At 34.7% G+C, this 22,946-nt stretch overlaps 1 protein-coding gene across 1 annotated transcript in view; it reads left to right on the top strand.

Moving 5' to 3' along the window:
• ROBO1 (roundabout guidance receptor 1) overlaps window positions 1–22,946 on the top strand; it is a 146,913-nt gene that overhangs the window by 62,245 nt on the left and 61,722 nt on the right. Inside the window, exons 6-13 of the mRNA XM_060010477.1 lie at window positions 2,510–2,681; window positions 10,049–10,254; window positions 11,760–11,841; window positions 12,001–12,169; window positions 12,256–12,422; window positions 19,001–19,122; window positions 19,825–20,056; window positions 21,035–21,156. Of these exons, the coding sequence (XP_059866460.1) occupies window positions 2,510–2,681; window positions 10,049–10,254; window positions 11,760–11,841; window positions 12,001–12,169; window positions 12,256–12,422; window positions 19,001–19,122; window positions 19,825–20,056; window positions 21,035–21,156 (1,272 nt within the window). The remainder of the gene's footprint in view (window positions 1–2,509; window positions 2,682–10,048; window positions 10,255–11,759; window positions 11,842–12,000; window positions 12,170–12,255; window positions 12,423–19,000; window positions 19,123–19,824; window positions 20,057–21,034; window positions 21,157–22,946) is intronic.

Genomic DNA, 22,946 nt, shown 5'->3' with positions numbered 1-22,946 from the left:
GAGATCTGTGGTCTTAAAAATTAAGTTCACTCTTAGGCTTCAGCTTATTAAAAAGGGAATTTTGAAACACTTTCACTTTAAAAATAATAGGAAACTTTAAAATAGTTTTTTTTTTTTAGATTTTTTAAAACGTCTTTATTGGAGTATAATTGCTTTACAATGATGTGTTAGTTTCTACTGTATGACAAAGTGAATCAGCTATATGTATACATATATCCCCATATCTCCTCCCTCTTGCGTCTCCCTCCCACCCTCCCTATCCCACCCCTCTAAGGTGGACACAAAGCACCGAGCTGATCTCCCTGTGCTATGCAGCTGCTTCCCACTAGCTATCTATTTTGCATTTGGTAGTGTATATATGTCCATGCCACTCTCTCACTTCATCCCAGCTTATGCTTCCCCCTCCCTGTGTCCTCAAGTCCATTCTCCATGTCTGCATCCTTATTCCTGTCCTGCCCCTAGGTTCTTCAGAACCATTTTTTTCTTTTTTAGATTCCATATATATGTGTTAGCATACGATATTTATTTTTCTCTTTTTGACTTACTTCACTCTGTATGACAGTCTCTAGGTCCATCCACCTCACTACAAATAACTCAATTTCTTTTCTTTTTATGGCTGAGTAATATTCCATTGTATATACGTGCCACATCTTTATCCATTCATCTGTTGATGGACACTTAGGTTGCTACCATGTCCTGACTATTGTTAATAGAGCTGCAGTGAACATTGTGGTACATGACTCTTTTTGAATTATGGTTTTCTCAGGGTATATGCCCAGTAGTGGGATTGCTGGGTCATATGGTAGTTCTATTTTTAGTTTTTTAAGGAACCTCCATACTGTTCTCCATAGTGGCTGTATCAATTTACATTCTCACCAGCAGTGCAAGAGGGTTCCCTTTTCTCCACACCCTCTCCAGCATTTATTGTTTGTAGATTTTTTGATGATGGCCAAAACACAAATTTTTTCTTATCTCTTAGTGACTTCAGTTCTTCAGTAAATGGACACATTTCCCTTTACTTGTTTTCTGATACTTGTAAAAAATTATTCTCATTCATTTTTGATACAGTTATTCCTAACCTCTTTTAGTTTTTGCTTAAATCAACCTTGGGTGTGTTGCTTTATGATCTTGCTTCTACTATGTTCATACAAATAACACACAGATAGTGTACTGACTGCACTCACTAATTATTTGTATGCAATGCCATCAAGTTCACTATAATTTTCACTTTGGTAGGCAAATATCAACTTGACTATTGTACAGAGGCTGTCATTTAAGTTCTAATACCTCAGTGGATTCTAATACGTTTCATTTGGCCTCAAAGGACTAAATTTGCTGACAGCAAATTAAAGACAAGAAAAAAACAAAATATTTTAGTAGAACAGGAAAAATTGAAAGTGTATTATGTAAGAATATCAAGTAGCGATAATAGTAAATCCACTAGCAGTTCTTCTTAGTAGAGTAATATTTAAATGATTCATTTAGTTATTTAAATAAATTATTCATTGTCACCTAAAATCTGTATCAAACTTTGAAATAATTTTGATTTGGTTTGGTTTGATTTAATGATATAACTCACTGTTACCTAAAATTTTGTCATTGGACACATTTCCATGCAATAGTAGTTAAGCCTTTGTAAATGACAAATATTAAAAGGCACCTAAACTTTTAAAAAGTAGCAAATTTATTTGATTAGAAGAAATGTTGATATTCTTTATTTCATGAAAAACAATGACATGATATGTTTTTTACATGAAATATACACTCTCTCCAATGAGCATGATATTTTGATTCATAGAGAGAAATTTGTACCACAGAATAACATCACATTTTGTCTTGAGTTTGTTCTTAAGATAACTTTCTGCAAAAATAAAACTCCATTATGAATTCTTAAATTCAGTATTTGATTAAAAATTTATAATAGATGTGCCCACCATTTAACCAGAAAAACAAGAAACTGTGAACAATTTGATAGATTAGTGAACTTTTATAATGGACAGGTAACAGGCATAGTTATAATGGTGCCTAAATGATATTCTTAAACTTCATTTGTCAGAATGTGTTTAAATTTTAATGTTGTTTTTATACATGAAAAGATTTAGAGTTTAGAATCCTAATAGGCACATCTATGTGAAACAAAGCCTTTGACTTTGTTTTGGTTAAATATGTAAAACTTTTAATTCTAATGGTATCTAACATCCTTTTATATCTAGTATTGTTTGAAACTGAAATTATAAAGGCATATATCCATATTAAGAATTCATTTAAATTTTCAAATAACCCTATTTAAGGCTAGATCATTAAACCTTGTGCATTTATATGTTTATGTGTGTGCACATCTATATCTGGGTATGTGTTAGAGGATATTTAGCTTATTTGCATACACAAGTATGTGTGTTTGTAAATGTTTATACATCTATTTGTAAATATATGTATGTATGTATGCCAACATGTTGGAAACTAGCAACTAACCTATTGTAATTCTTTCCTCCCAAATTCTGGGTTCTAGAATCTGCTTTTCTCGTATCAGCCACCACAGTCATCCAGCCGTTTTTCAGTCTCCCAGACTGGTGACCTCACTATTACTAATGTCCAGCGATCTGATGTTGGTTATTATATCTGCCAGACTTTAAATGTTGCCGGAAGTATCATCACAAAAGCATATTTGGAAGTTACCGATGGTAAAGTAGAGCATTTTATTTCAAAATGTCCAAGTTTGGCTTAGGGTCTAAAGAGAGTGCCAGTAAATGCATTTATTTTCAACTTTGTATCCTTTCTTACAGCAATTTTGGTGTAATGTGAAAAGGCTGAAGATACAGTGATTAAATGTAAAATCATTCTTATTTTAACTTGGCTATACTATAAACTTCTAGCATCAAATTACATTCATAAAAGCCTAGCAATTATACAAGGAAAGTTTACACTGAGTAGTTGTACGTAGGACTGTGTCCATGTTTTGGAAAATGCGAAGTTATTTTAAAATCTCTTAGTGTAAAATATCATCCTTTTTCTTTCCTCCATACTAAGGAGATAAGATGAATTGTTGACAAATCCAACTCACAATTCATGATGAGTAAGTTTTCCTTAGTAATGTGGTTTTGTTCTATTTATCAACTCTTCTAAGCATGATTAATTAATGCCAAATATATTATAAAAATGCAGTAATGGAGAAAATCTCCAAACCATAAGATGGAGAGTAGTAAGAAGAAAAGAAACTATAAGTAAGCATGTAAATATATTAAATATATATACATATGTGTATATAACGGGTTTCCCTGCTCTCCAAAAGTAGAGCATTCCTATGAAACCTTTTGTAAGCCAAAGAAATGGCATCAAGTGAAGAAGCAATTTCCTCTTTTCATAAAAATGAAAATCCAGTTCAGATTTATTTTGATTAGTGGGCACATGTACTAATGTAGGTCTTTCATAAAAGCAAAGTGGCTTAAAATGAACTTTCAAAAAATGCACAGTACCTGTATACACATATGTATATATACATAAAATAAACATATATACATTCTTTTTGTTGCTGTATAGTATTCCATTGTATAAATAGCTCACAATTTATTTTTGGACCCTTTATTGATGGGTTGTTTTCAGTTTAGGGCTTTTATTAATAAAGCTAAATATTTCTGTATAAGTCTATGGGTGGGCGTGTGCACTCAGTTATCTTGTTCGCCTTTTGGTGGATGCATATACTCATTTTTCTCTCTCGTTTTTTTTTTTCATTTTCCCATGTATTCCAGATACAAATCTTTGTCCGATATATGTATTATAAATATTTCTTCCCAGTCATTCTATTAATGATTTTTTTTGTTTGTTTGTTTGTTTGCGGTACGTGGGCCTCTCACTGTTGTGGCCTCTCCCGTTGCGGAGCACAGGCTCCGGACGCGCAGGCTCAGCGGCCACGGCTCACGGGCCTAGCCGCTCCGCGGCATGTGGGATCTTCCCGGACCGGGGCATGAACCCGTGTCCCCTGCATCAGCAGGCGGACTCTCAACCACTGCACCACCAGGGAAGCCCTCTTAATGATGATTTTAAGGCTTAAGTAACTAATTTTAATGAGGACCAATGTATTATTTTTTTTTTTATATGTGGTGCTTTTAGTTCCCTAATCTACCTTGAGACTGAGGATATTCTCCTGTGTTTTTTCTGGAATCTTTATTGTCTGTACTTTTGAGATTTAAGTTTTTCATCTGTCTTGAACTAATTTTTGTGTATAGTGTAAAATAAGGGTCAAAATTCCTTTTCTTCCCTTATATGGATACTAATTGTTTCAGCATCACTTATTGAAAAGACAGCCCTTTCCCCACTGAATTGCAGTGGCATCTTAATCATAATTCAAATGAGCATACATGTAGTGGCCTACTTCTGTTCTCTCTGTTATATTCCATTCATCTATTTATGCAAGTATGTATGGTCTTAATTATTATAGCTTTGTAGTAAGTCTTACACACTGTTAGTGTAAGTCTCCAACTTTGTTTTTCTTGTTTTGGGTTGGCTGTTAGAGGTCCTCTACATTTTTTTTATAAATTTTAAAATCAACTTTTCAATTTCCATACACACACACACACACACACACACACACACATTTTAACATCCTAAACAAACAAAAAAATCAGAATTTTAATTTTGATTCCACTTAAATTGTTGAACAATTTAAGGAGAATTAACATCTTAACAATCTGAGTCTTCCAATTTAGGGAATTTATCTGTCCAATCAAGTTAAATATATACCCAGTATCCACCAAGGTCTGACACATGGTAGACTCTCAATGGATATTTTTTGAATAAGTGAATGAAACAAAGAAGGAAGGAATGAAGCGCTAGCTGTTGGTTAAGTCAGAATTAAAAATTAAGATTGTCTCACTCAAAAGTCTACACTCTTAACACTATCTATGATATATATTATATATCTACTGCCCTAATACGTTAGAATGACCTAAAATGTTTTTACAGTTTCTTACATACATTAGAGCTATTAAGTGATGATTGTGAAGACCATGTAATGAATATAATGATTAATATAATCAATATATAGGAAAAGTAGAACATAGATTTGCACATATGTTTATGATTGCAACTTTATAAAGCAACTTGTATGTAAGGATATACATTAAAAAAGGCCAAAGAAAACTATAATAAAATATTTTCAAATATCTCTTATTATTCTCATAATTGAAAGCAAAACTTTCTAGGTGCCTTTTGACATGGCCTTATGGTGAATGACTATATTTGTGAGCATAGATCAAGCAGGTCAACTTTTGCTAAACTAAAATGAAAACGAAACTCCTAAATTTGTGTATTTGGGGTTCATCCCTGATAGCCAATTCACTTCTAAAAGTTTCATCTTACAGTCTCTGGGGAGATTTAAGGTGATTTTGTGTTTGGTACTGTATTTTTAGTTTTGTTTTCTTTATTTTGGAGTCCATCAATATTGTACAAACAACTTACAACTATGGACTCATTCTTCATAGGTAAACTGTACTTACTGTGAGTGCTGATAATATCAGTATTTACATATTACCAAATCAAGTCGAAGAGAGGTAATAGGCAGAGTATTTTCTGGAAACTATTTGACTTTAGTTTCTTGACTTTCTTTCTTTACTATTTGCAAACAGAACAAAGGCAAAGGCAGAATAAAACATGAGACACAGAATATGGTAGAGTAGCAGCTGTCTTTGAAATGTTGTTTTTCTGTAGCTGAGGCCTACCCCAAATCCTGTTTGACACAGGAACATAGAAATTCATATAACCTATTTAATTGAAAATGTTTCTTCTCTTAATTACTAGAACGTAAGAAGTAGTTAGTGATGATTAAATGACGTATAAAATCTAAAATCACTTGCATTAATCTCTCAAAAGTGATTGATATACAGTGGAAAGAGCATTAACTTTCTAATTACTAGCTATTTGCCAATGACTAACTCTTTGATTTGGACGAGTCACGTGAACTTTCAATGTTTCAGCTCCCTAATTGCTGAAATGATGTAACAGTTTACAGCCTAACTCATGGGTGTTGAGATATGTTTACAAACTGATGGCAATTGTGATATATGACTCTGATGTTTGCTGGTTTTTAGATGTGAATTTTACATATTTAAACCAGTCAGTGTGTGTGTTATTCTGTATTCTTTTTCACCTAAAATTATTTTATGAATATTTTTATATGTATTAACATAGATTTTATGATTATTATTCTTGAGGTGACAAAAAATATGACTTCTGATGAAATACTCTCATTTCTTAGGGTCTTTAAATCTTTAATTGAACATGTGGAAAACTAGGTAAACTTTTATAAACCCTGCTCTAATAGGGTTACATCATCTGTTACACTCCTCATATCTGTACCACTACCACCACCATCACCACTATACTGATATTTATAATAAGAAATTTTTTTATTGGAGTATAATTGCTTTACAATGTTGTGTTAGTTTCTGCTGTACAATGCAGTGAATCAGCTATATGTATACCTATACCCGCTCCCTCTTGGACCTCCCTCCCACCCCTCCCATCCCTCCCATCTAGGTTGTCACAGAGCACCAAGCTGAGCGTCCTGTGCTTTACAGCATGTTCCCACTAGCTATCTGTTTTAAGCATGGTAGTGTATACATGTCAATCCTAACCTCCCAATTTGTCCCACCCTCCCCTTCCTCCGCTGTGTCCACATGTCCGTTCTCTACATCTACGTCTCTATTCCTGCCCTGCAAATAGGTTCATCTGTACCATTCTTCTAGATCCCACATATATGCGTTGATATATGATATCTGTTTTTCTCTTTCTAGCTTACTTCACTCTGTATGACAGACTGTAGGTCCATCCACATATCTACAAATGACCCAATTTTGTTCCTTTTTATGGCTGAGTAATATTCTATTGTATATATGTACCACATCTTCTTTATCCATTCATCTGTCGTTGGACACCTAGGTTGTTTCCATGTCCTGGCTTTTGTAAAGTTATTCAATGCCTCCTTTGTGCCAGGCATTATGCTAAGAACTTTAAACAGTTCAATAATTTCAAATCTGACTTCTTATTTTACAGATGAGGAAACTGAGGCAGAGAATGGTGAAAAGATATACCCAGATCCTTCAGACACTAACTAGCAGAACTGAGATTTTAAACAAAAGTTTGACACTACCAAATGTAAAATGGATAGCTGGTGGGAAGCAGCCGCATGGCACAGGGACATCAGCTCGGTGCTTTGTGTCCACCTAGAGGGGTGGGATAGGGAGGGTGGGAGGGAGACGCAGGAGGGAGGAGATATAGGGATATATGTATGCATATAGCTGATTCACTTTGTTATTCAGCAGAAACTAACACCATTGTGAAGCAATTATACTCCAAGAAAGATGTTAAAAAGAAAACAGAAAAACAAAAACAAAAGTTTGCACTGTCCAGTATGGTAGGCACTTGCCACATGAGGCTATTTAAATTTGAATCAAAATTACTTAAAATTAAGTAAAGCTACACATCCAGTTCCTCAATCACACCAGCCACACTCAGGTGCTCAGTAGCATTTGAAGCTCTTGGCTTCTGTACTGGAGAGCACAAATACGGAACATTTTCTTTTTACAGTGCTATGTCCTTCTGATTACAAAGTCCATGCACTTACTTTCTTTAAATCATATTTCTGTGTCTTACACATCCTATTTTATTACCTGATAATTCATTTTAATAATCCAAATGTGAGATATTAGACTCTATTTGAAGTTTTTCTCATAAATCCTAAACTTAGTGTTGACTGCTAAATGTACTACACATCTTAATTTGTGTAACTTTGAACATTTCATCAGTATTTTATTCTAATCTGTGACAACACCAAAATGTTTCATTGTCTTTACCTAAAAACATAAAATTGCTTTAATGAACTTTTTTACCTCTGATTTACATATTACTATTTTATAGAAAAGGATCGTGATATCACAATTCATATAATTGTCTAGCTTTTTGCAATTAGCAAAGTACATGGAGTATTTGTTATTCCATTTATCTTCATAGCAATCCCCTGAGCTGGTTAGAGCAAGTATTATTATCCTCATGTTACAGGTAAAAAACCGAGACTTAGATAATTTAAGGAACTTGCCTAAAGACACATGACAGATGGTGTAGCCTGATAATCATCCCTGCTTCTCTTTTCTTGCTTTATTTTTGTAAAGTACCCAGTGTAAACCAGGAAGAAATCAATAACAGAAAAACAACATCATTAAACTGGGTTAGGATAGGATAAGGAAGTGAGGATGACGCTAAATATGATGCAAATATCAAAGAACTGTAAAGGTATAGAAAGTTGAATAAATCCCCGGATATTGGATTGTTTCTAAATATAACAAGACTACGAAATGTAAACCACTCTGTTACTGGATTTTATTATAATCAGTTATAAAGAAACACTCTGTTACTAATTCAATTAATATCTGGAAATAAATATTCGTTCATTCTTATAATCAAGGGAACACAGGTGGTAGAGTCTTGTAAAAACCCCAGTGCACTAAAACACTTATCATTATTTTTTCATACTTACCAGGAGGGGCCTCTAATTTGATTTGAGCCAAAATCAACAGATAATGTAGAAAAGATTAAACGATTCTAAGCAAAGGAATTATTGGCTTATATGTTTCATCCATGGAGTATCTGAAACACTCCTGCCAAGTTTCAAACTCCAGCCTTCTAATATACCTCCACGGTATTAACAGATTTCACACCAGCAACCAAAGATGGAAGAGAATTGGAAGGGTGGAGTGAAACTGCACAGTTGCTGATTTCACTTTCTTGCTTTCTTGTTTTTCTTAGATTGAATGCCCAAAACTAATAATTATTGCATGATAAATGAGGAACAAATTGAAGTGTGACTCCAGCTTGTGAGAAATCTTTGGCGCATAAAACTTTGAACATGACACATCCAGCTTTGCAAATGGTTGCATCCAAAATTTAGTCACTCTGGCAACCAGTTTTGTTTAATCAGGCAATTTCTTAGAGTTGTCTTTTGAATATTTGTCACTTAAAATATTTTAAACTAATATTCAGAATTTTAAAGTTTAATAATAAAAAATGAACTTTATTTTTAATGTTTATTCATTTAAAAAACTATCTATGGAATTTCACCTAAATTGCCTATGTCAGGAGATCAGAACATCTCTCTAATGCAGGATTTATACTAGTTCCACTACAGTTGTTTTGGATTTTTTCCTAGAATTATGACTTTATTATCTCAGATAGAGTTTTTAGGTTTTAGATTTTTTCATATAATAAGAGTAATTTTATTTATATGTTATAAAAATGCCTTCCATTGTTTCCTTCCATGGGACATTAAAACTGTTAAGGTGATAGATTTAGCGAAAGTGCCTTCCCATTCCTATAATTCTGATATGGAAGTGTGTTATATCCTGGGTTAGGATATCCACTTCAATTATATTTTTGGATTAGCTTACCAAGAATATTTTTAGACAGTTTTCCAGTTTCTCTGAATTCACTATGTACTCTTTTAATAGAAAAAAATTCCAAGATAAAAAGAGCTCAGTCATATTGATTGATCAGTTATCAAAGTCCAAAGCACATTTTTGAATCCAAAATTGTCAAGCATGCTGGTATGATACCATCATTCCTTCTGTTGGACTCAGAAAGATTATCAAGTTGGTTTGGGGTCATTTATGAAAATCTGTCTTATACATTTCCTTGGGGTAAATGGGTTTTTTGTTGTTTTGTGTTTTACGTATTTTAAAGTTTAAAAAGCACAGTATTCCACTTCTCTCCACTATACATTTCCTTCACCATCCACAATCCTTATTTAGTCTCTGAACTCTTAAGTTAAGTAGGTTCCTTGACAATGCAGCAAGCCTAGTCAGTGGTTGGTCATTTGAAAGGAGTACATTTTAATATTCTGAATCAGTGCATCATAGAAATGCATTCTGAATAATGCATGTCTCCTACTTTAATTACTTGTTTAATTAGTTTGTTTCAAAGCCTAGAGCAACTGCTGTTGTTCGGATGATTAGAAAATTGCTTCCAGTTGCAGAAATCTATTTCCTGTTGTTTGTTCTGGCAGTGATCGCAGACCGACCTCCCCCAGTCATTCGACAGGGTCCTGTGAATCAGACTGTAGCAGTGGATGGTACTTTAGTGCTCAGCTGTGTGGCCACAGGCAGTCCAGCGCCCACAATTCTGTGGAGAAAGGATGGAGTCCTTGTTTCAACCCAAGATTCTCGAATCAAACAGCTGGAGACCGGAGTACTACAGATCCGATATGCTAAGGTAACTTGAAATGACACCCTGGGTTTCCCATTTTGTTCCACTTTGGTTTTGCCTCCAGCAACTAGTGTTGAAGTCTCAAATTTTAGAATCAATGAAATGTTAATAACAGTATTAATATATTTTTAATTTGATGCGTTATTCTTTCAGACATTTCACTGTGTATATTAAAGATGATTTGACTCATAATTTAGCCCATGGCAAGTAGTTTAAGGTTTTATATGGAGGAGAAAAGGATGAGGATTTATGGGAGATAAAAATACCTTCCAAGTGGTGATGTGATGCATTCATTCCGTATAGCATTTTTCAAAGATATCTTCCAGTATCATATTATGTGCCGTGTACTTGAAGAGTTCTTTTATTGTGAATATTTGGTTCAGAATTTTGCAATTACAGAATACTCTGCATGCAAACAATAAAGCAATGTACACATTGAATGTACATTTCAAATCAGAATATTAAATGATGAAAGCCCACAGGTTTGTGGGAACAATTTAGGGATTTACCTTCCCAGGGCATCACATCCCATACCTGTTCTTTCAGGACTGTGTTCTTTTGCTTTGATTTTTGTTTTCATTTTAGATCAAGATCAGACAAGCTCATGAGGCATATGAAAGAATAGCCTTGACAGCAATAAACATAAATTTCGATTGCTTTATTGCTTATTGTGGGCGGCTTCTTTGGAGTTTTGGATCAACATAGCAGTTCATTTTATGTGCCACGAAAGTTAATATGTTGTACTTTTATGTGACAATGATTGTGACTTTGTTATTACAATTGCCAGAGCAAGATGACAGCATTTTTGTTTTATCTAACATTATTTGATGATAGAATTATTACCTTAGGCAGAGGTATATGGGTTCATTATGGTACTGATGATTTTAACGTTGAACATGTGACCTGTGTTTGTTTTCTGGCAGTCAGTCTTTCAAAGGAAGAGAGAGCATCATTCCAGCTGGAGTTTGACTTTATACTTACGAAACTGCCTTAAGTTACAGGTTAAAAAAATAAAATGAGAAAAAAGAGTGAATGCTTTAAGAAGAAATCATTTTGTGTCTATCCATTTTCTATAAATATTTGTTTATCTCTGATATCCATATGGGTGTAACTCACATAATATATGAAATAGCAAGAATAGTCACTGGCTAAATTTTATTAGCCCTATTACGTGACTTATTAAATATAAAGCTATAAATTAGTAATAAAGATTAACCCTTTGAAATTAAAGTTATATAGCTCATTGTTTACTGCGCGACACAGAAAATGGTGATGTTAATGCACTTAAATATTATATTTTTATTATACAGTTAGAATAACATTTTTGTCTTCTGTCTTCATGCAATATTTTACTTCACATTCAATAAAAACAAATTAAGAGGCAGTTTCTGGTTAGTGCTTTTTAATGCAAGTTATCCATATTCATGGACCATATACAAAACTATAATTGCTTTTTCAGCCCAGTGAGCTCTTGATTGTTCCAAATATTTATTTTGCATCTGTCTTCTCAGCTGGGTGACACTGGTCGGTACACCTGCATTGCATCAACCCCCAGCGGTGAAGCAACATGGAGTGCTTACATTGAAGTCCAAGGTAAATTCAGTAGTATTTTACCTTAAAATAAAGCTTTTGTTTACTCACTGGTAAAAAGATGAAGAGCATGTCTTGTTGCTTGAGTAGGTGGATGGGTATGATATCTACATTTATGTGCTTATCTGCGTAAACATCTTTCATCTTTTTCTTCTTTGTTAGAATTTGGAGTTCCAGTTCAGCCTCCAAGACCCACCGACCCAAATTTAATCCCTAGTGCCCCCTCAAAACCTGAAGTTACAGATGTCAGCCGAAATACAGTAACGTTGTCATGGCAACCAAATTTGAATTCAGGTGCTACTCCAACATCTTATATTATAGAAGCCTTCAGGTAGAGTGAAGACGATGTTTCCTAGTTGTTCTCTCTTTTGATTTACCATTAAATATGCATGTTCTAACTTGTGTATCTATCCTTAGCCATGCATCTGGCAGCAGCTGGCAGACCGTAGCAGAGAATGTGAAAACAGAAACATTTGCCATTAAAGGACTCAAACCTAATGCAATTTACCTTTTCCTTGTGAGGGCAGCAAATGCATATGGAATTAGTGATCCAAGCCAGATATCAGACCCAGTGAAAACACAAGGTAAATATTGATTTACTCAGCCTTGAGACATCTACTTATCTTTAGATGTTATAATTTTACAAGTAACTCATTTGTACTACATGCTAGGATTGTATATTTAACATAGATCTATTATCCAAGTTGCTCAATTAATTTTTAATACACAGTGTCTGCATACTTTCTTATTTTCTGGACTAAGCACTCCAAGACAAGATGAATAACAGAGAAATGTTTCTCATTTTATAAATCACAAATCCAATGAGCAAAAATATTATGTGAATATTTTTGTATTATTTTCAATTTTTTGATTTTTAAATATGACTATATGTGGGTGTAAAATTTTAATCACATAATTGTTTTTAAAATTGAGTAAATTTTATGTATGTTGAGATTAATACTCATGACCTCCTGGATGAGTTTTGAACATTGCAACCATTGCAAAAATAATTTAGGTCTGTATGTTGTTTCGCCTATCTTTCATTGCCAATTATGTGAACCATGATACATTAAACTTTTAAATGGAAATCATGTATATTTTCGTCAAAGCTGGGTTAAAGAAACAGATAAAAGGAAGAATGAACATGTTGAAGCTGCTTCTAAAAACATTTGAAATTGGAAATTTTTTCACTTGGACCACATTCTGGATACATTGCTTTTTATTGTCTTTCATGAATAGGAATTATTATTATTATTATTATTTGTGTGTGTGTGTGTGTGTGTGTGTGTGTGTGTGTGTGGTATGCGGGCCTCTCACTGTCGTGGCCTCTCCCGTTGCGGAGCACAGGCTCCGGACGCGCAGGCTCAGCGGCCATGGCTCACGGGCCCAGCCGCTCCACGGCATGTGAGATCTTCCCGGACTGGGGCACGAACCTGTGTCCCCTGCATCAGCAGGTGGACTCTCAACCACTGCGCCACCAGGGAAGGCCAGGAATTATTTTTAGCTTTCAACAGATTATTATCTCCTACCCACCCTCTTGCTCCTCCTGTTATTTTAATGTTTTAATAGTAGTAAAATTTATATATTAAAAAAAGATGAATTTGAATCAACCTTTACCTTTTTTTAAACATATTGTCATCACAATTAAAATATACTTTATTAATATAAGATTAATAAAGAAAGGTAATTCTAGATGGTAGGAATTAGAAATATAAAATTCTTTTCTCAACATACAGAGGAGTCATAATGTCTATCTTAATTCATATATTTCCAAAGGAAAAATGGAAACTTAGTTACAGTGACAGAAACAAATTGCACACAAAAGTACTGAAAGATTTAAATTACTTTTTCCTGGTTTGGGAGAGGGTCTGCCAGCCATGTTGCATGTTTTGTCTTCTCCAGTGAGTATATAAGCAATCTTTTGGGAAGGACTTTTTGTTTCAGAATTCACTGAGAGAGCAAACTGAGTTGTAAAACATGCCCATGTCTGTTTCTTGCTGTGTGAAATCAACACACCCAAATGCATATATTTGCTATTATGAGTCACTTCACCAGTAGCTTTAATATTCTTGGAGCCTGCCTTAAGGCAGTTTGAGGTTTTCAATATTAGATACGCATTTGTAAAGAATGCAGAAACTATGACAGCTGTAAAGTGAACTTAAACTTTTGTCCCCAGTACAGTGGCCTCTACCCAGTAGACCTTAGGAAAAGTTTTTCATTAACTGCAGTTCTGTCATATACTCATATGAATGATTTTGTAAAATATGTCCTCAACTCTTAAGCGAGGAGGTAGTCAACATCTTATCAGTGAGTTAATTTAAGTTTTTTAAAAAATTTAATCAACTTACCTTTATACATGATAGCTAGTAGAACAACTTAAAGGAAACAAACCCATGTCAACTGGAAAACTGGAAACATAGTGAAACAGTCATACAATTGTGAAATCAAAGAATTTTTCATCTCAGCTCTTCAACCTACTAGCAAGTTAGTATGTTTGTTCCCTGAGCATCGGTTCCCTCATCTATATAATGGGGCTAAAAATCCCTACTCCACAAGATTGGACAAGGATTAAATTAGCCAATTTATGAATATACAGGGCTCATATTTCTTTTATATTATATGCCATAAGACTGTCATTGGACTTGTATTTCTTTCACTGTCTGGAATAAAAACAGAGGAAGTTCATAAAATTTGAGAAACACAGCTAGTGTGCTGAGTGAGAAAACCAGAATTAAATGTATCTCGACAGTCTGGAATGATGGACCAGCACTAACAAGATTAAAATTAATGAAGCAAATGTATAAGTCTGGTACTTGAACTTAGGTTTAAAAAATTAGCTGTAGAAGAATAGGCTGAGGATACTCGGCTTAAAAAGAGAGTACATGTGAGTGTGTGTCAGGTGCGTCAGGATGACTTCAGTGTTGGAAGTCAATTAGCACACCTGTCTGAGCCAACGGAGTGAGTAGTTGTCGAGGAAACAAATATAGTCTTAGCAGAATTATACGCAGATCAAAATCTGAACTGGTCAGATCACGAAGGGAGTAATGTGTCCTATTTTGAGCACTGCATTTTCAGGTAGACTTTTAAGAGGAAGACAGTGAGGATGGTTGGTGAGGCTGCACTAAAGGCTGAAAACCACATCATTGGAAAAGAAATCCAAAGACTTGGCACATTTAACCCCCAAAATAACAACGTTAGACTGGGCTTGACTTTTTCTTCCTTAATATTTTAAGAGTAAGATATGTTTATTCTAACTCCAGGCACCAAAACAAGCCAATGAGTGGAAGTTAACATTGAGGCAGATTTCATTGTCTAGTACTTAGACTGCTTTTGAGACACACCGAAGCCGAGCTGAGTCAGGCCATAGCAGGAGCCTGGGGAAGAACCTGGGAAAATCCAGTTGAAGGGTACAGGACGTGTAAGCAGTTAGGAGAAGAGCCAGGGGTAGAGGGAATTCAGGAAAGACTTGTTGGAAGTTGATTCACAAGGGAGCAGGCATAATTTCTTTAATTACTCCTGCAGCATGGCTGCAAAAATAGTCTTCCCCAAGTGGGCATTTCTATGAATGAGCTGGGTCTTTAAGTTGCACAGATCCAGGGCATGGTTTCCTGTTCAGGAGTCAGGTAGACCTAGGTCGCAGTTGGAGTTGGAGCCCTGTCCCAGTGTAATCAAAATGTGCTTTCCCAAATACAAGATTTGATAATGCAAGGAAGATGACATGAGCACCTAGCAAGTGGGAGTGGGCTGGGGGGTAGACATTGCTGAGATGAGGGTAGTTGTTGCCACTGTTAGTACTGTTCTTTATCCATGTTCTGTCCACACAGCATTCTTGAGCCCTATCTTTTAAAGAATATGCACACAGACATAGAATGTACAGAATATGTGTATACAATAGATAATAAGAGACCAGTTATTGTAAATAATGAAGGGGGGCCTGGATAATGCCCCCCCTCAGAGATTATGTATAGGGAGCTCCAATACTGGGGAAATAATGGGAGTAGAATCATATCTGAGATTTCCTCCAAGTTTAATTCTGAATGTTGGGAAGACCTTTCACATTATAATACATTTCTTTCAGGAGGAGAAGGAAAGCAAGAACAATAAAGGGACCAATTAATACATGTCTCAATATTACATTATTAGACATTACTTCCCATTTTTCTTTCTGATGAGGAATTTTCTAAAATAATATTCTATTGCCAAAATGGTTACTCTAGGGATTTTTCCTAGATTTCATGAAGGGATTAGCTGGCATGTTACCTCAACCAGAGAAATTAGAGATTGCCATGCAAATTATAGTAGTTACCTTTTAAAATGATTACTAAGACACTTCCTAAAAGGTAGACGATTCCCTGAGGATGGAAGTTTACATGTGAGAGAACATGTTTAGAAGCTAATATAATATGTTTGATATGTGTGTGTTTTCCATACAGTAATTCACTTTAACTCAACTAATGTTTATTAACACATTCTATATGTATGGAACTGTGCTAGGTATTCTGGGTTCATAAAAATTGACCCAATCCCTACCTTCAAGAAGAGGACTTTATATGCCTTAAAAAATGCAGTTCTCACAAAAATCCCCTCCTCAGAAGTAGCTTCCATTGATATTGCCATTTGACAGATGAGGTAACTGAAAATAGTGAGGTTAAGAAATCTTCCCAATATTACATAGCTGTCGAGTTGCTAAGTTGGGGAAACTTATTTCTGTCTTATTTCTGTCTTATTCCAAGAGCTCGACTCTTACCCTAGAGATAGATGGTAGCTAAAGTTGTAGGAGCAATGGAGACCAGTAGAGAAGTAAATCTGCCTGAGATGGAAAAGTTACAATCAAGTGCTTTCTGACTCTAGTCTGTGAAAATAGGTAGCCTGAAGACCGATATGAGCCAAAGCTATTCCAAAGGCCTGATAAACTATGAGAAGCCAAAACTATCTCAGATTTTCTCATTTTGCTTATTTATACATTTATAAATGAAGGTTATTACATCTAAGGGTTTTGAATAGCACTCTTCTTTTTGCGGTACGCGGGCCTCTCCCGTTGCGGAGCACAGGCTCCAGACACGCAGGCTCAGCGACCATGGCTCATGGGCCCAGCCGCTCTGCCGCATGTGGGATCTTCCCGGACCGGGGCACGAACCCACGTCCTCTGCATCGGCAGGGGGACTTTCAACCACTGCACCACCAGGGAAGCCCCTGAACAGCACTCTTGTTCTGTCTTGTCTTTCATTTGCTTGCCTTCCATGGACTTCATCAAACATACTTACCAACCTCATTTTTTAAAATTTTTATTGGAGTATAGCTGACTTACACTGTTGTGTTAGTTTCAGGTGTACAGCAAAATGAATATTATATGCACATATGCATATGTCCACTCTCTTTTAGATTCTTTTTCCATATAGCTGACCTCATTTTTTTTTTTTGTTTGGCCACGCCATGAGGCACGTGGGAATCTTAGTTCCCATCCAGGGATCGAACCCTTACCCCCTGCAGTGGAAGCTCAGAGTCTTTTTTTTTTTTTTTTTTTTTTTCAGATCTGTTCTCTCTTTCTATGAGTTTGTTTGTTTGCTTGTTTGTTTTTGAAGTATAATTGACCTACAACACTGTGTTATTTCCTGTTACGTAACATAGTCATTCGATATTTCTATACATTTCAAAGTGATCACCAGCATGTCTAGTTACCATATGTCAACATACAAAGACATTACATAGTTATTGACTACATATCCCACCCTGTGCATTTCATACCTGTGAGTCATTTATTTTGCAACTGGAAGTTTGCAAAGAGGTATGAACTTCCAGTTGACTTGCATTCTTAACCAAGAAACTTAGATCCCATGAATAAGGTGGTCTGGGGTAGTGAAAAGAGCATGCATGATTTGTGTCCAAAGGCCTGGCTTTTACTGCCTGCTCATGGATGCTGTGGCCTTGGAGCAGGTGCTCAGTCTTTCTGTAGCCAAGTTCCCTTCCTTGAACACTGGCAGCACGGAGTCTTAACCATTGGACCACCAGGGAAGTCCCCAACCACATTTTTCATATTCATGTTTTTGTTTTCTATCCGACCTCAGTTCTTTAAAAGTATTTAATCATTCATAAAACTAAAATTCTTGTTTCTGTTGCTTGTGCGATGGAAAGTAATCCAGAATATATGTGCCAAGATACAGTACTTTGAGAAGGAGAATTATGGATATTAGAAAAATCTTAATTTTCTTCTCTTGTTCATCCTGTGTTCCCTTTTACTACTGTAAACAAAGCAAAGCATCTGTACTTAGAAAATCTCTTTAGAAACAGGCAATTTTTATCAAGTACAGACTTATTAGTAAGTTTAACAAAACACTCTCTTGTTGGGAAAAAAGCGCAACATAAATGAACACTAGTAGCAATTTAATTCTTACTATGTTCTTGGTCTCCTTTCCAAAAATGTTGGTGTTCTTGAGACTTAGAACTCTTTATTGAACCTTTCTGACAGTGATACAATAACTAAACTAAACCAAACCATCAATTAAATAGATGTTAAGTACTCTTTTCTCATCAGATTTGTTTTGTTCTGTTCTATTCTGTTTTATTCTATCTTATCCTATGCTATCCTATTGTGTTGGAGGTTCCTGTATCCTCCATCATAACCATTAACTTATCATATATCTTATTTGGGAAGCTATCCAGGTTCATCTTATACGGTGAGGATGTCTTTTTGTGCTTGCTTTTCACTTATGTGTGTCCATTCTCTCCATTACTCATCTGCTGTGCTGCACATCCTGGCTCTTTTCTTTCTGGCATAGTTAGGATCAGTACAGAAGGTTGTGGAACAAACTCAGAGGAGATTGCATAGGCTCCTCATCTTTGGCAAGAAAGTGATCATTACATGATAGGAGGAGCCCTCAAATGCCGCTGTTTGCCATTGTTATCTTTGCCTCCTGCTCTTTATTGCTGTCTCCATGCCCTCTGCTTGTTGTCTCTCTCTATATGTCCTATCCTCCTGACTCTAGTAAAAAGGTTAAGTTGTTCCTATTTTATTCTGTATCACAGGTTGGAATTATCCTTCACAGTTGGAATGCTTCTTCTTTTCTGAGATTTTTCTCTGAATGAAAGGATTGTTTCCCCCATGCTTTCATTCAAGTCAGTTGCATTGTCTAGGATCTGACACAGTCTCCTTGGATTGTTGCAGATGTTCCCCCAACAAGTCAGGGGGTGGATCACAAGCAGGTCCAGCGAGAACTGGGAGATGTCGTACTGCATCTCCACAACCCCACCGTCCTTTCTTCCTCTTCGGTCGAAGTGCACTGGACAGTGAGTCGTTGTTGCTGCCGTAATATTTGATCTCAGTTTTAATAAGCAGATGACTTTGGAAGATCATTACCTAAAAAAATATATGTATATAGAGAGAGATGCAACAGATAGTTAAATTATATATATCTGTTGCTTACCTCTCTACCAATGATAACTTTATAATGTAAGCATTGTTTATTATGGTAGCTGTGAAATGGCTTTAAACAGAGAAAAATTTCATCTTGTGTGTATTTTATATTATGCTGCAGTAATGAACTTTACCAGTCTCAGACGAAACAAATTATATATTCATAGTACTATAATGATAGGATCATTAGCATATGAATTTTTTAAACTGAAAAGTATTTCTGAATAATATTAAGTAGTCTTTTAAAATTAGGAAGTGGAAAATACATTTTATTTCCTCATCCCCTTGACACTCTGACTTACCTCTAGATATCTGTTGTGGAAGTGCCATGATGCCTCACATTTCTGCATGAAGCATAGAAATTAGTATCTAATATTGTACATAAAGGCTGCAAAAGCGGACGTATTACAAAAGATAGTGATTTGTTTTTAGTATTCTACTTTGTGTAAACTAGAAAACTGTGGAATGAAGTCAGATAGAATTTTTTGGCATTGTGTCACATTTAATTTTCATAATTTTCTAAAAAGTCAATAAAAGGACATGAATGGTTGCATTTTTATTTGTCATTTTAACAGGTGGACCAACAGTCTCAGTATATTCAAGGATACAAAATTCTTTATCGCCCGTTTGGAGCCAGCCATGGTGAATCGGAGTGGTTAGTTTTTGAAGTGAGGACTCCAACCAAAAATAGCGTGGTTATCCCTGATCTCAAAAAAGGAGTCAACTATGAAATTAAGGCTCGTCCTTTTTTTAATGAATTTCAAGGAGCAGATAGTGAAATTAAATTTGCCAAAACCCTAGAAGAAGGCAAGTATAACGAAATGTGCGGTTACTGTGCATTGCCATACTTTTTTGTTAGGCTTTTATTAACTTAATGGAAAAGTATTAATGATATTAAGTCATAATATTAGTGACATTAATTATTAACTGTTTTGATAGTGAGCATTGTATTTTGTTAATAGGATTTATTTAATTAGAACTACTAAAACCAAAATTCTATTATACTCGACTTGCTTTAGTAGTGGCCTATCTAAAAACGTGCGAATGTGTACATTGTGTTACTTAATGACATATTGGATATATTTAATTATTCAGAACTAAGATTCACATTTAAAGATGGAATTATCCTCAATTTGCTTGTCTTTCCATTAATTATTTTTCATTCATTTATCAAATGTTATTTTGAGTGATGATCCGTAAATAAGGTGAGTAATGTTTTGGTTTGCCCGGGACCTTCTGGGCTTAGCATTTTATGCCTCATGTCCCTGGAAACCCCTCAGCTCTAGACAAACCAGTATGTTTGGACACTCTATAACTAGAGATTAAAAATTAGTATTTACGTAAAGGTTAAAGGTTACATGTCACAAGTGTACTCTTTAAAAATAACCAGAATTTTTCCTAAAATGTCTTTATTACTTTGATTACAATAAATTATAGGATACAGTTAATAACATGGATGGTTAGTATTTATCTTTATGCTTTTGAACATTTTTAGGGAGAACATGGGACTAGGGTTACAGGGTAGGAGAAAGAGGAATTCTCCTGGGATGTTTTGTGGAGATAATCTATATAACTTTGGTTATGGAAAACTCACAATAACAATAGGTTAGCGATATCGAGGAAAAACAAATAGTTTGAGACTATTCAAATTGAATGAGATACATCTTTAAAACATATACATATATGGATATAAATTTTATATGTTTTTGTTTAAATGTTAAATGCCTGCTTTCAGTGTTCTCTAGTGTGCTCATAATATGTCTACTTTTTAAAACAATTTCATAGCACCCAGTGCCCCACCCCAAAGTGTAACTGTATCAAAGCATGATGGAAATGGAACTGCAATTCTTGTCAGTTGGCAGCCACCTCCTGAAGATACTCAGAATGGAATGGTCCAAGAGTATAAGGTAAATACATATATAGCAATTTACTGATGGACACCAATCTCCCCTGCAGAAAAAAAAAAGCAACCTTGGTTAAATTGTTCATGGATATTTGGCGCCATCTGCTGGTCCACACAGCAACATGTAAAATTATTTTTAAAATGCTTTCCTGTTTATTCAATAATTGTGGAATAATTTTTTCTTAAGCCATTTGAAAAAAAGAATATAAAAGAGAGAATTTACCTGGTCACAGTACGTATAGGTACATATAATTTCACAAAAACAACAAACGTAAAGGCTAATAAAAGAATCTCTTTTTTTTTTCCCCTTAAAAAACAGCTTAAATACATTTTGCAGAACTAGTTTGCCCCATGGAATTGTATCAGATATGGTTTGATTTCTTTCTTTTAACATGTTTGGAATTTTGTAACATTGGAGCTAAGTTGGAAAAATTATTTTATTGTGCCTGAAAATTCTTTTATAAACCTTGTTTTCATCTCTAAACAAAATTTTACGTCTCAGAGGAAATTCAATTTTAAACTTCTGTATATATTTAAATGAATTTTTTAAACATATGATGTATTGTCAAGTAATGTAATCCAGTGATTCTGAATAATTATTTTTACCTGTGAAGTTATCAGCTCTAATCATTGAATTTAGAGAGGCTTATATAGATTCATCTCCAGCAAATATTTTCAAGCATGCCAAGGTACAATAAAAATTAAGAACATGAGATTTATCCTGTTAATGAATATACATTAAAGCACAGTTTTAATGAGCTATGATAAATGAATAAACGATAGATTGAATTAGGGAAATCTCAATAGAGAGTAAATTTTATGTGTATTTTTTCAACACTTATGTAAACACACTACATAGTAGAAGACTTTTAACTGTAAAACATGTATTTCTATAGACACTGAAATATATGTATATATATTTCAGTATGTATGTCCATTATACCTCAGTATTTTTCTAGTTACTAGCTAAATTATGATACTTTGTAAATTATCTCATATATGTAAAAATTTATATATGTTTATTGATATGAAACTGATGCTAAGAAGGTGAACACATTTACCTTCTACAGGTAGTTATATGCTAACATCAGAATCACTTATGGAATCATTTTCCATATATAGGTGCCTGGCCACCATTTTCAGAGATTCTGATTCAGCAAGTCTAATAAGGCCCTTGCATATATACTTTGGTAGATCTTTCCAGGTGATTCTGTTGTGCACTTTTGGATAAAACCCAAATAAAGATCATAAGTGTACTTTTGAGTACCAAATTAATTTGTACAATGACCAAATATACTGAGCTCAATTTTAGGTGTAACAGTTTATTTTAAAATGATTTTTAAAAATAAACTAAAACCTCTGTATGACAGTTGCATGTACTTTAAAAGGGCAACATATTTTTAAAGTATTTAAAATACTGCCATAAATGTGCTGTGGATATTTTAGGGTATTTCAAATAGATCTTCTACTGTAATTGAGTCATTAAAAGGTAAGAGTCTCTACACTTTCAAGTGCCTTCTCGTGAGTTTCAAGGTTATTTCAAGACTGGGAAGTGATGGGGTGCTATGGTTCAGTCCAGAAAAATAAACCGTCATAGAGATTTTCAAGCATATAAAATGCGGCGATGTCTCAGCTCTTAAGCGAAATTGTGTAATGTAGGCATTTTCCCCTAAGAGTCAAAACTCATTTCTCTCCTAAAGAAATGTGAAAGGGTGGATTTCACTTAACTTCATGGTCAATTTAAAATAATAAAATGCCTTTCACAACCTGATTGACTGGTACAAAATCAGTTTG

This window comes from Delphinus delphis, chromosome 4 (genome assembly GCF_949987515.2).
Source record: "Delphinus delphis chromosome 4, mDelDel1.2, whole genome shotgun sequence".
Taxonomy (NCBI): domain Eukaryota; kingdom Metazoa; phylum Chordata; class Mammalia; order Artiodactyla; family Delphinidae; genus Delphinus; species Delphinus delphis.
Note: the sequence above shows the minus strand (reverse complement) of the source record. Positions and strands in the feature narration are given on the sequence as shown.